General features: G+C 39.4%; 2 protein-coding genes across 2 annotated transcripts in view; one reads left to right on the top strand and one right to left on the bottom strand.

The window, feature by feature from the left end:
* Nucleotides 1-655: 655 nt before the first annotated feature.
* Nucleotides 656-4771, bottom strand: LOC136256557 (uncharacterized). The gene is made up of 5 exons (XM_066049536.1): nucleotides 4699-4771; nucleotides 3888-4202; nucleotides 1067-1230; nucleotides 887-902; nucleotides 656-825 (listed from the first exon to the last, which is right to left on the bottom strand). Exons 1-5 carry the CDS (start codon nucleotides 4769-4771, stop codon nucleotides 656-658), a joined length of 738 nt encoding a protein of 245 aa, XP_065905608.1.
* A 1693-nt stretch (nucleotides 4772-6464) lies between these two features.
* LOC136256554 (hemicentin-2-like) overlaps nucleotides 6465-13793 on the top strand; it is a 41662-nt gene continuing 34333 nt past the window's right edge. The window contains exon 1 of the mRNA XM_066049532.1: nucleotides 6465-6548. Coding sequence (XP_065905604.1) covers nucleotides 6509-6548 — 40 coding nt within the window. The 5' untranslated portion in view covers nucleotides 6465-6508. The remainder of the gene's footprint in view (nucleotides 6549-13793) is intronic.

The raw sequence follows: 13793 nt of genomic DNA, 5'->3' as shown, positions 1-13793 counted from the left end.
CACACACACAAAATCAAACTTACGATTTTACCAGAAATGGATTGCTGGTCTAATACACTATCATATTTCACACTGTACTTCCTTCAGCACTGGCAAGTCTGGTTTCTGTAGCAGCTTTCTTTCGGGCCGACCCTGTCAAAGCCACGAGTGTGAGATTGGCACCATTAAATGGCCATGGCTTTGTGATAATGGTGTGTAGTGAGCTGGGACTTCACAGAGAGCTCGCCAATAGTGTTCTTAGTCAATTTGGAGTAATTTGAGGGCCATGGAGGGCCATGGAGAGCCCAAACTTGGCCTCTGGATTCCAATCGTCTTCTTACTTCATTTTATACCCCTATATTAAGACCACCGTCCACCCCCTCCCTCCCACCCTATTACTACCCCCTCCCTCCCACCCTATTACTACCCCCTCCCTCCCACCCTATTACTACCACCTGTGATATTATTACCCGCTCGAAAAAAGCTGCTCAAAACGGCAAATTTTGGGTATCAGAAATGTATACACCCACTCAGTGATAGCCAGTGAACAGATGAACAATTGGTGCAGATTTTGTTTGCACAGCTGTAGGCACTGGGAAGTTATTACACAATGATTCCTTAAAATCGCCATATCTCCTAACAAAGCTTTGTGTGTCGAAGCCTTGTTTTGTCAAATTCAGTCACATATATAAGCTGGGTCTTCAGCCTTGTTGACAGTGGAACTAGTGGCATAGGCAGGGTTTGGAGACATCTTAATAATCTGTGTTCCACTGGTAGTAATACTATAAGCAGGGTTAGGAGTCATATTCACCGTCCGCACTCCATCAATAACATCATGGGTTGGCTCTTTTGATTCATTAAGTTCACTAAACCTGTCAGTGAGGGGTACGTTTGTATTTTTCATTACTTGCAGTTCCACCACCCTACACACACATGTAAGTAACTATTTTCACACACATTTCATATACTAAAAATATTTTCAAATGTTATTTTTGGATATTTCAAAGAAGTTTTTCTCTTCAAAAATAAATTCGTAACACCTATATACTGTTCTTCGAAAATAATTTCCCAAAAAACTTTTGTTCACATTATCAACCATATTAAGTCCAATGGCTAATATTACCATTACAGAGCCCAAACCAGCTGCTACTCCACTACTGCTGTCATCACAAGTCTCACTGCTAGCAACAGAAGTTGAAGTGGGAGTTGGAATAGAAGTTGGAGCAGGAAGTGGAGTTGAAGATGAACTTTCTGTAATGTACATATCATTCAGTTACACAATGCTACAGTTCAGCAGTACTTAGTATGGATCTCCTGAAATAAAACAACAATCAAAAATGCAACTAAAAAATAACAAATTACTTTCAACCCTTTATGGAAGCCTTGAGATCAAGCCTAACTTTCACAGAAATACTATAAAATTATTATTATTAGAGCCTTACAGTGGCCAGCACTGAAGGTCTGACAGCAACATGTGCTGCAGCCTTTGAGTTACCCTAACATAACAAACAGGAACTAGAGAACTAGAGACTTAAACATTACTTAACCTCCCTTATGTTCAACATGGTATTGCACACTAATGGCTTTACAAACAGAAAACTAAAACAAAAATCACACTTGATTTTTGTAACAGTTAAAATTGGTTGTAGGCTAGCTTCATGTATCATTCTCTCTATGTAGTGTTGTGCATGTGTAATAACTATGCAAAACAGCTGCATTGCTTACTAGCAGTTAGTAAAGGTACTTCTGGCCCCATTTTCCCTTTGATGTAGTGTTATCAAAGTTCAGTAATGATGAACAAAAAGTTAACAAATGTGTAATGTAGGGATCACTGTGCTTAAGGGGATCATCACCTAAAGTGCTAATTTAATCCCAATGCTGGCTATTATGGGGATGAGGAAATAAACAATTTTTGTACTACAAGTTAGTGGTCAGTCGTCCTGACATCAGAAAAGACTGCAACATTGCTCAAGGCTCCAGCATGACAGGGTGGCAAGAACTAAGACACTTCCAATCTGTGATCATGTAACACAAGTAAAGCACAACTAGGCAGACAATTAATACAGTTATTTGGATCCAGAGTTTCTGGTTGTATGCTACCCTCCTTATGTTTTTTCTGAAAAAGACAGAGGATCATTTCCATGTTGGCTGAAAACTCTACCGGTATGTATTTTGCGGACTGGACTCGCAGACTGGACTTGTGGACTGGACTCACGGACTGAGCTGGGAACAGCTATTTTTGATCAAATGAAACAATGTTGAAGCTATTGACTTTATACCTACAATTCAACACCAACATTCACTACAGAGAGTTGCATTAGCATGTTGAGTTTATGCATACTGATGAGAACCTTAGACCACCACTAAATATGTGACAGGATTCCAAAGGACACATGTCACGAGTGAGTGTTATTGACAGAGTTTGTACAATACATTTTTTTAAGTTTTAGTGCTTCAACTGTGGTCAGACAGGTTGGCAGATCAAAATTATTAGATTTTATTGTTAACTACTGTAGGACAAAGTATGCCAAAAGGCACCTGTCAACATCTGACAGTGAAAAATTCAAGCCCATAGCCTTAGCCATATTGAGTTTCACTTGTCTGAAGGTGTCAGGCAGATAGTAATTGTGTAGCAATTGCAACTTATTGGAAACAGTTTGTATTGTACTGAAGACATTTTGAGTGCTGTGAAGGCATTGTGAGGCTGGTTTCTGGTCAGGAAGGTCTTGATCCCTACGCTACTATACAGTACTACCATACTACAATTGCTATAAAATATGAAATCAAGTCTCTTGAAAATGAAAATAAAGTACAAAGTATTATAGAAGACATACATCAAAGAGTTTACAAGCATTGTATGGTGTTGATACAAGCTAAAAGGAAGGTGATCAAAACAGCGTAACAAGTAGGCAACTGGATTCAGTGTAATGGAATAGAGAGCTGCAATGGAATGGTGGAATGGAACGGTGGACTGGAATGGAACGGTGGACTGGAATGGAACGGTGGACTGGAATGGAACGGTGGACTGGAATGGAATGGTGGACTTGAACAATAGAAGGACGAATGTCCTAGAATGACTAGCAGTTGTTGAAGCACCTTATATACAAATCACTGTCATAATCATGCAATGCACTCAGTCATGCACATTCTTACTAAACCATGATATTTACTAACTAACCAAGTATCCTAAAACAATAATTTATCCCTCCAGTGCCACAGCAAGACCCATAGCTAGTTGTCAAAGGGTGCAGCTCTTAGACATCACATTGATGGTCAAATCACAGAAGATAAGGTCACTATATGTTGAGCCTAATAGAGGAATCAAAAATAATTATAAACCTGACTATCAATTACTGGATTATTCCATGCAGTTTATGTTGCACCTGTTATACAGCATTATAAACAAAAAAAAAAACAGTGCAAGGAGCTCCTCTACAATCAATCTAGCCACTACAGAAATTATGGACGATTCTTGCGATAGCCTGTACTGAAGCCATGACATGTTACCGCAAATCAATAGCGGAGAAAGGAATGGGACACAAAAGAGGACAAAGGTAAGTCCATGATGAATGCATTGTAGCTGCTGTGGTTGGTGAAAAAGCACGTCTTGGGCCAAAGTGGCATAGAACAGTGAAACAAATCAACCCCATTGCCTTAACCATAGTCGCGTTATGCTTGGCTGGAGGCATCAATCAATTCGTTAGTCAGTTAGTGGAAAATTCAGTTAACTAAAGTATCGCAACAACTTGTTGACAGGTTTAGAGTTGCCCTGAAAATATAATATTCTTAAGCTAGCATAAAGGAAAAAATGAGATTAGTTTATTTTGGGTATTATAGCCCAAGCATTCATCATCCCTACTACATGATAACAGATACAGTGGTTGATAAGTGTGTTTGTATATGCTTACCCATCTCACTCAATGCAACACTACCAGTAACCATTACTGGGGGACTAGTGTTGATCACCACTTCACAATTGTACACTTCACTTTGATCAATGATACACAATCGTGAGATGGTATATGAGTCTGTGTAGACTGCTAAGCTACCCATTGTAACTTGTGATGTAGCATTGACCCTCCTCATAATTGTGCCATAGCTTGTCCATATAATATCTACTCTACTAGTGATACCTCTCACAGCTGCCACACTACACTCCAGTGTTAGTGATTGACCAACTGTCAAAGTGGAGGGAGTACTGACAGTCACCACAGGAGTGGGAACTACAGAATTACAGAAGTTGACATCAACAACAGAAAATTGCAATCAAATTATGCCTAGGTTTAGTGGAATTCAGTTCTTGTTAACAGGCATCTTAACTGATGCACAACCCTCTATAACTATATTAATATCGTGACTCGATTTGCGAAGTGATCTTCCATATACTGTACTATAGGAATACTGTACATTAAGTGTATGTACAGTAAATATGACCACATCCTAAATACTTTCAAGATTGGATGACTAGTTCTGGGTCAACATCTCATATCAGAATACCTTTTTGTTTACATTTAAGATATTGTACTTTTTAATACAGGAATGCAGGCGTATACACACAGACTACGTAGCTAAATACCAGTTGTTTACAGATACATGTACTGTATGGCCATGCCCAAACTAAGTGAAAGTCTCAGTGACAAGCAATCTTGTGTAGCTAGCTACACCTAGGGCAATATATAACCTCTTTCATACAATGCCAAGCACAATTTATCATCACACCAGGTATTATGCAGATGAGTCCCAGTTGACTCAGACAAAATGTGACCCAGATGATCCAACCCCACATCAACATATCTATGTGAAAGCAGTCAAGCTGTATTGCAGCTTGGCTATTTTTTTGCAGATTTCACTTCTTTTTGTATTTAATATTCATAAACTGGCTGTTTTTACACAAATTTCTGTTTATCTACAGATACAATGATCATATAAGACAATGCAGTGCTGTATCACTATAGAAAAATACCTACCGATCTCATACTAAAGCCAAAGGATGTAGCTATGTCAAACCCCAGATGTCAAATATACATAACAATCTTAATTGTCCTCTATATACACTTCAAATGTCTTTTCAGACCATGTAGTTGACTCATATTATTTTTTTGATACTTATACATGTAGCTATCTATCAGTATTGTATACACAACATACATGAGTATATTTTCCAGTAACACCTTAAGATATCAAAGGATTGTGCTGAGATTATATGATCAGGTTGCATGGATCAGTTAATTAAATGAATGACATTTAGGGTAGCTTTACTGTTTTTTTTTATTCCAATAGATGGCTGAATGAAATTTAAATGACTGTCCTTTTTGGTTCATGTGTATGGAATTTTGAATGTTATTAGCAATATCTTATTAAGTTTATCAAGGGGAAGGAATTCAAAGTATATAGTAGCTACAATATGCATCACCAACACCTAGACCTGTAGTTACTATGTTATAACTAGCTAACAATGGATCAGTCATTAATTTTCATGATTAATAAATTAAACTTGATTAGCTATATAGCTAACTATAGTTAACTACAGTCAGTTCATATTCACTTTAGCCACATGAAAAACAATGATCAAAGAGGTGAACATGTGATCACTCCCAATGGTTTTGTACTGAAACAAGCATGTTTCCATGTTGTAAACATGTTTACACTCCTGAATTATCCATACTAAAGGTAAGGGATATTTTGAATCCTTAGACTCCGACACCTGTTCTTGCCTTTACAGCTATATTAAAGCACTGTTTTGATAAACAGCATAGGCATTTACACCCACATCTAAGGCCCTTTTCTGTTACACCTTATTCAGTCAGTAAAGTCAAGTCACTAGGTCTAAGTCCCTGTAGGTTAGGTAATCCTAAGGCTGCAGCACATGTTGCTGTCAGACCTTCAGTGCTGGTCACTGTAAAGTGCTAATAATAATAATAATAAATAATAAAGCACAGCACTACCTAATGTTTGGGCATCTGGCCCATGAAACAAGAGTTATTACCAAAAGATAAGGGGTCATGGCAGGTGAACATGAACAGACTGAAAGAGATGAACTATCATTATTGGATATAAAGTTACATAAATGAGTTCTTGGTAACATGCGACCACCAAACAGGGTTATTGAATTAACACCTGTGTAGACATGGCAAGGAAGTACCGGTTGAATGAAAAATGCATGTACCCATTAAACTACAAAGAAAGTTAGTCTGGGGAGTGGAACCACTCGCAGCAATTCCGAGCCGTAAATATTCTTTGGTACTTATGCAATTGGCGCTATGGATCACATGAGACCATAGGAATCATTAATAATCAGCTGCTGGCGGTTTAACACTGCATTGATAGTCATCACTTCAATAATAATTCTGCTACGATGGAATGGTTGCCATCACTACAGATGCAGCATTTGTATTAAAAATCGTACAGTTCTGTTGTCTCCCCACTCTCCTGCTGTGTAACTTCTCGAATCTCAATATTGGTTTACGTGACCACACTGTTTTACTGTCACGTGACCACAACTCACTGTTTTGACAGTTTGGTGTAGAAAATGATTCTCTATGTTATTGCACTTCTGGGAGTACTTGCAGGTGAGTAGATAGACTGCTCCATAACCATGTGCATACATGTGTATGTTGAGTCGATATAATTATCCCCAATATTGTCTAATTGGCTCTGTTAACCAGCTCGAAAATGCTCGATTTGGCGATCGCCATGTACGTAATCAGGTTCCTCTGAAGCTATACATGTACTAGTAATCTGCAGGGGCGGATCTAAGATTTATAAAAGGGGGGGCTAACTCAAGGTACTAATCTCTTGGGTAGAGGTGTGCAAAACGCACTTCCCAGTATGCAAAGCATGCTGGAACTAGGGGGTCTGGGGGCATGCCCCCAAGGAAAATTTTGAAAAATAGACGCTAAAATCAAGACACACGGTAGTGTGTCGTGCGGCCCAAGAATCCGGCGCGTAGTACCCGTGAGTATAATTGACAGGAAGAAAGAAAACGCAATTTTCGCACCTCCGTAGCTCTGTGCTTCCTTGATGAAACAAGACGATTTTTGCTGTGGACATGCCCTCCAACTTCAGCACTCCACATTCCAAATTTGAACGAAATCGCTTCACGCGTTCCCGAGATATGCGACTTCAAAAAGTGGCTTAGTTTCTTCGGTTTTTTTCTTCTTATTTTTCTTCCTCTTGTCGCACACTTACAAAAACTGCTATAAAACGCGAACGCCATATCCGATTGCTTTGCAATTTGGCACACAGAAGGGGGGTATAAAGGCGCATCTCGGTACCAACTTTGGCTGGAATACGATAAACAGACAAAGAGTTATGAGCGATTATTCACGAAAAATAATACCAATATGTTGTCACGCCTACGGGTAAACCACATATGGAACGAAGCTGAAAATCGGTGGGTGAATAGGTTAACTATTGAACCTCAAACCTTTTGTGGTTTGAAAGAAATCGAGCTAAAAACGAGGAAGATACAGCAAAAAAACTAACATTGTATAACAATTATGCAATCGAGACTAGCTAATAAAAAAAGACTGCTTGCCACGCCTACCAGATAAACCGCTTGGGGTAATGCTTTGAAAATCGTTGTACAGATGGAGTAATCATCTTAGAAAGGCTCATCAATAGTTTAGAAGAATCAGACTCAGGGGCGGATCCAGAGTTTGGTTGAAGAGCAAATAGAAGGTCGCAACAATAATAGCTAGTTATCCTTTACCGAATCAAGACACACGATAGTGTGTCGTGCGGCCCAAGAAGCCGGCGCGCCACACCGTGAGTATATTAACAGGAAGAAAGAAAACGCAATTTTCACACCTATGTAGCTCTGTGATCCCTTATCCGATTGGAACCAAATTTGCTAGAGACATGCCGCCCAGTTAGGGGAGTCTACATACCAAATGTGAAGAAAATCGCTCCAGCCATTTCCGAGATACGAGCGAACAAAATTTCGTTTTAATTTCTTCGTTTTTTTCTTCTTCTTCATCTTCTTCATTTCGCACACTTCGCAAAATTCGCCATAAAACACGAATGCGTGCTCGGATTGGGCTGAAATTTGGCACACTTAAAGGGCTCATTAAGGCGGATCTCCGTACCAACTTTGGTAGGAATCCGATGAACATTCACGGAGTTATGACCGATTATTTGCGTAAAATAAGGTCGAAGGTCTGTCACGCCTACAGAGTAAACTCCTTGGAGGAATCAGTTGAAAATTGATATGTAGATGGAGCAACCATCGTAGGAGTGCCTTTGTGTGGTTTGAAAGGAATCGAGATAAAGACCATGGAGATATGACACAAAGCCCAACCTGTGTCAAAATTACGCGATCGATTTTTATGAATAAAAAAATTATTAGTTTTCGTGTCTACCAGACAAACCGCTTAGAGCAACGAGCTGAAAATCTGTATGTAGCTGGAATAATCATCATAGAAAGTTCTTGCAGTAGTACAGAAGAATCGGATTACAAATTACTGAGTTATGATTCGAAAGGCAACTATGTGCAGCAAATGCGAGATCGAGATACTCTAATAGAACAGTCACCCTAATAAAGCATTCAGTTGCATGTATAATTTACTCAGTTATATTACATTGTAAGTTATTCTGTAGGGAATTCAGCTACAAACAAGTCACCCTGTAGTCAGATCAGCTAGAAGAAGGTACCTAATAGAGAGTTCATCTACAAAGAAGCCATCATGTAGAGAGTTCAGCTCAAATAAATCACCCTGTAGAGAATTCAGCTACAAACAAATTGCCCTGTAGAGAGATCAGCTAGAAGAAGTTACCTTGTAGAGAGTTCAGTTACAAAGAAACAATCATGCAAAGAGTTTAGCTGCAAACAAATCACCCAGTAGAAAGTTCCGCTATGAACAGATCCACTATAGAGAGTTCAGTTAGAAACAAGTCATCCTGTAGAGAGATCAGCTAGAAGAAGTCACATTGTAGAGAGTTCAGTTACAAAGAAACAATCATGCAAAGAGTTTAGCTGCAAACAAATCACCCAGTAGAAAGTTCCGCTATGAACAGATCACACTGTGGAGAGTTCAGTTAGAAACAAGTCATCCTGTAGAGAGATCAGCTAAAAGAAGTTACCTTGTAGAGAGTTCAGTTACAAAGAAACAATCATGCAAAGAGTTTAGCTGCAAACAAATCATCCAGTAGAAAGTTCCGCTATGAACAGATCACACTGTAAAGAGTTTAGTTAGAAACAAGTCATCCTGTAGATAGATCAGCTAGAAGAATTCACTTTGTAGAGAGTTCGGCTACAAAGAAACCACCATGTAAGAGAGTTCAGTTGCAAACAAACCACTCTGTACAGACTTCAGCTATGAACAGATCACCCTGTAGAGAGATCAGCTAGAAACAAGTCATCCTGTAGAGAGTTCAGCTAGAAGAAGTTACATTGTAGAGAGTTCAGCTACAAAGAAACCACCATGTAAGAGAGTTCAGCTGCAAACAAATCACCTGTAGAGAGTTCAGCTAGGAACAAGTCACCCTGTACAGAGATCTGCTAGAAACAAGTCATCCTGTAGAGAGTTCAGCTAGAAGAATTTACATTGTAGAGAGTTCAGCTACAAAGAAACCACCATGTAAGAGAGTTCAGCTGCAAACAAATCACCTGTAGAGAGTTCAGCTAGGAACAAGTCACCCTGTATAGAGATCAGCTAGAAACAAGTCATCCTGTAGAGAGTTCAGCTAGAAGAAGTTACATTGTAGAGAGTTCAGCTACAAAGAAACTACCATGTAGAGAGTTCAGCTGCAAACAAATCGCCCTGTAGAGAATTCAGCTACAAACAAATCACCCTGTAGAAAGAAGAAGTTACCTTGTAGAGAGTTCAGCTACAAACAAATCACCATGTAGAGAGTTCAGCTAGAAACAAGTCACCCTGTAGAGAGATCAGCTAGAAACAAGTCACCTGTAGAGAGTTCAGCTAGAAGAAGTTACATTGTAGAGAGTTCAGCTACAAAGAAACTACCATGTAGAGAGTTCAGCTGCAAACAAATTGTCCTGTAGAGAGATCAGCTAGAAGAAGTTACATTGTAGAGAGTTCAGCTACAAAGAAACTACCATGTACAGAGTTTAGCTGCAAACAAATTGCCCTGTAGAGAATTCAGCTACAAACAAATCACCCTGTAGAGAGTTCAGCTAGAAACAAGTCACCCTGTAGAGAGTTCAGCTAGAAGAAGTTACATTGTAGAGAGTTCAGCTACAAAGAAACTACCATGTACAGAGTTCAGCTGCAAACAAATTGCCTTGTAGAGAATTCAGCTACAAACAAATCACCCTGTAGAGAGTTCAGCTAGAAACAAGTCACCCTGTAGAGAGTTCAGCTAGAAGAAGTTACATTGTAGAGAGTTCAGCTACAAAGAAACTACCATGTACAGAGTTCAGCTGCAAACAAATTGCCCTGTAGAGAATTCAGCTACAAACAAATCACCCTGTAGAGAGTTCAGCTAGAAACAAGTCACCCTGTAGAGAGTTCAGCTAGAAGAAGTTACATTGTAGAGAGTTCAGCTACAAAGAAACTACCATGTACAGAGTTCAGCTGCAAACAAATTGCCTTGTAGAGAATTCAGCTACAAACAAATCACCCTGTAGAGAGTTCAGCTAGAAACAAGTCACCCTGTAGAGAGTTCAGCTAGAAGAAGTTACATTGTAGAGAGTTCAGCTACAAAGAAACTACCATGTAGAGAGCTCAGCAGCAAACAAATCACGCTGTAGAGAATTCAGCTACAAACAAATCACCCTGTAGAAAGATCAGCTAGAAGAAGCTACCTTGTAGAGAGTTCAGCTACAAACAAATCACCCTGTAGAGGGTTCAGCTACAAACAAGTCACCCTGTAGAGAGTTCAGCTAGAAGAAGTTACATTGTAGAGAGTTCAGCTACAAAGAAACTACCATGTAGAGAGTTCAGCTGCAAACAAATTGCCCTGTAGAGAGTTCAGCTAGAAGAAGTTACATTGTAGAGAGTTCAGCTACAAAGAAACTACCATGTAGAGAGCTCAGCAGCAAACAAATCACGCTGTAGAGAATTCAGCTACAAACAAATCACCCTGTAGAAAGATCAGCTAGAAGAAGCTACCTTGTAGAGAGTTCAGCTACAAACAAATCACCCTGTAGAGGGTTCAGCTACAAACAAGTCACCCTGTAGAGAGTTCAGCTAGAAGAAGTTACATTGTAGAGAGTTCAGCTACAAAGAAACTACCATGTAGAGAGTTCAGCTGCAAACAAATTGTCCTGTAGAGAGATCAGCTAGAAGGATCACCTTGCAGAGAGGTCAGCTACAAAGAAATCACCCTGCTTCATCTTTTCTTCTTCCTGTAGTAAAGAAAAAATGACAGGTTAAAATCCCTAAAGCCGGCCATAGGCTGGCTTTGGGGTATACAAATACAAAAAGAAATGAAATCTAATCCAAAACAGCCAAGCTGTAAAAAAAGTGTGCGGCCCTCAGAAAGGCTATGGTGAAAAAAAGATGTGAAATCCAAGGTGGCGGCCAAGAAATGGCTGTGATGGTAGGTTAATGGTAAAAATTTTAATAACGACAATTCATGTGAATTTTTGTGCCGCTTCACAAAATTTACCTGAATTGTCATTATTAAAATTTTTACCATTAACCTACCATCACAGCCATTTCTTGGCCGCCACCTTGGATTTCACATCTTTTTTCACCATAGCCTTTCTGAGGGCCGCACACTTTTTTTACAGTATGGCTGTTTTGGATTAGATATATTATATCACGTATGTTATGTAAAATAAAATCCTATTTATAGCTTCATAAGTAAGCTGCACTGCCTCATGAACGTTGTGACTGCTTTATTAGAGTAATTGACTGCTCTATTAGAGTATCTCGATCTTGTATGCAATTTCTTGAAGGAGGGGGGGGGGGGCATTTGCCCCAAATACCCCATCCTGGATCCGCCATTGAGACTTAAAGCCACGGAGTTATAACACGAAATCCAACTTAAAAGTGCGAGATCGATCGAGATACTCTAATAGAGCAGTCATCCTAATAGAGCAGTCACCCTGAAGAGAATTCAAGGAATCAGCTAGAAACAAGAAACATGTATAGAGATCAGCTACACACAAGTCACCCTGTAGAGAGATCAGCTAGAAGAAGTTACCTTGTATGGAGTTCATGTAACTATGGAAAGAGATAGTTCAGCTAGAAGAAATCACCTTGTAGAGTTCAGCTACAAAGAAACCACCATATAGAGAGTTCAGCTACAAACAAATCCCCCTGTAGAGAGATCAGCTAGAAGAAGTTACCTTGTAGAGAGTTCAGCTACAAAGAAACCATCATGTAGAGAGTTCAGCTACAAACAAATCTCCCTGTAGAGAGATCAACTAGAAGAAGTTACCTTGTAGAGAGTTCAGCTTCAAACAAATCACCCTGTAGAAAGATCAGCTAGAAGAAGTCACCTTGTAGAGAGTTCGGTTACAAAGAAACCACCATGTAGAGAGCTCAGCTACAAACTAGTGACCTTATAGAGACATCAGCTAGAAGAAGTTACCTTGTAGAGAGTTCAGCTACAAAGAAACCATTCTTTAAAGAGCTCAGCTGCAAACAAATCACCTATACAGAATTCAGCTACAAACAAATCACCCTGTAGATAGATCAGCTAGAAGAAGTTACCTTGTAGAGAGTTCAGTTACAAAGAAACCACCATGTAGAGAATTCAGCTACAAACTAGTGACCCTGTAAAGACATCAGCTAGAAGAAGTTACCTTGTAGAGAGTTCAGCTACAAAGAAACCATCATGTAGAGAGTTCAGCTGCAAACAAATCACCTATAGAGAGTTCAGCTACAAACAAATCTCCCTGTAGAGAGATCAACTAGAAGAAGTTACCTTGTAGAGAGTTCAGCTACAAACAAATCTCCCTGTAGAGAGATCAACTAGAAGAAGTTACCTTGTAGAGAGTTCAGCTTCAAACAAATCACCCTGTAGAAAGATCAGCTAGAAGAAGTCACCTTGTAGAGAGTTCAGTTACAAAGAAACCACCATGTAGAGAGCTCAGCTACAAACTAGTGACCTTGTAGAGACATCAGCTAGAAGAAGTTACCTTGTAGAGAGTTCAGCTACAAAGAAACCATCATGTAGAGAGTTCAGCTACAAACAAATCTCCCTGTAGAGAGATCAGCTAGAAGAAGTTACCTTGTAGAGAGTTCAGCTACAAAGAAACCATCATGTAGAGAGTTCAGCTGCAAACAAATCACCTATAGAGAGTTCAGCTACAAACAAATCTCCCTGTAGAGAGAACAATAGAAGAAGTTACCTTGCAGAGAGTTCAGCTATAAAGAAACCATCATGTAGAGAGGTCAGCTGCAAACAAATCACCTATAGAGAGTTCAGCTACAAACAAATCTCCCTGTAGAGAGATCAACTAGAAGAAGTTACCTTGTAGAGAGTTCAGCTTCAAACAAATCACCCTGTAGAAAGATCAGCTAGAAGAAGTCACCTTGTAGAGAGTTCAGTTACAAAGAAACCACCATGTAGAGAGCTCAGCTACAAACTAGTGACCTTATAGAGACATCAGCTAGAAGAAGTTATCTTGTAGAGAGTTCAGCTACAAAGAAACCATTCTGTAAATAGCTCTGCTGCAAACAAATCACCTATACAGAATTCAGCTACAAGCAAATCACCCTGTAGAGAGATCAGCTAGAAGAAGTTAACTTGTAGAGAGTTCAGCTACAAAGAAACCATCATTTAGAGAGTTCAGCTTCAAACAAATCACCTGTAGAGAGTTCAGCTACAAACAAATCTCCCTGTAGAAAGATCAGCTAGAAGAAGTTACCTTGTAGAGAGCTCAGATACAAACAAATCAC

Source organism: Dysidea avara, chromosome 5 (genome assembly GCF_963678975.1).
Source record: "Dysidea avara chromosome 5, odDysAvar1.4, whole genome shotgun sequence".
Taxonomy (NCBI): Eukaryota; Metazoa; Porifera; class Demospongiae; order Dictyoceratida; family Dysideidae; genus Dysidea; species Dysidea avara.
Note: the sequence above shows the minus strand (reverse complement) of the source record. Positions and strands in the feature narration are given on the sequence as shown.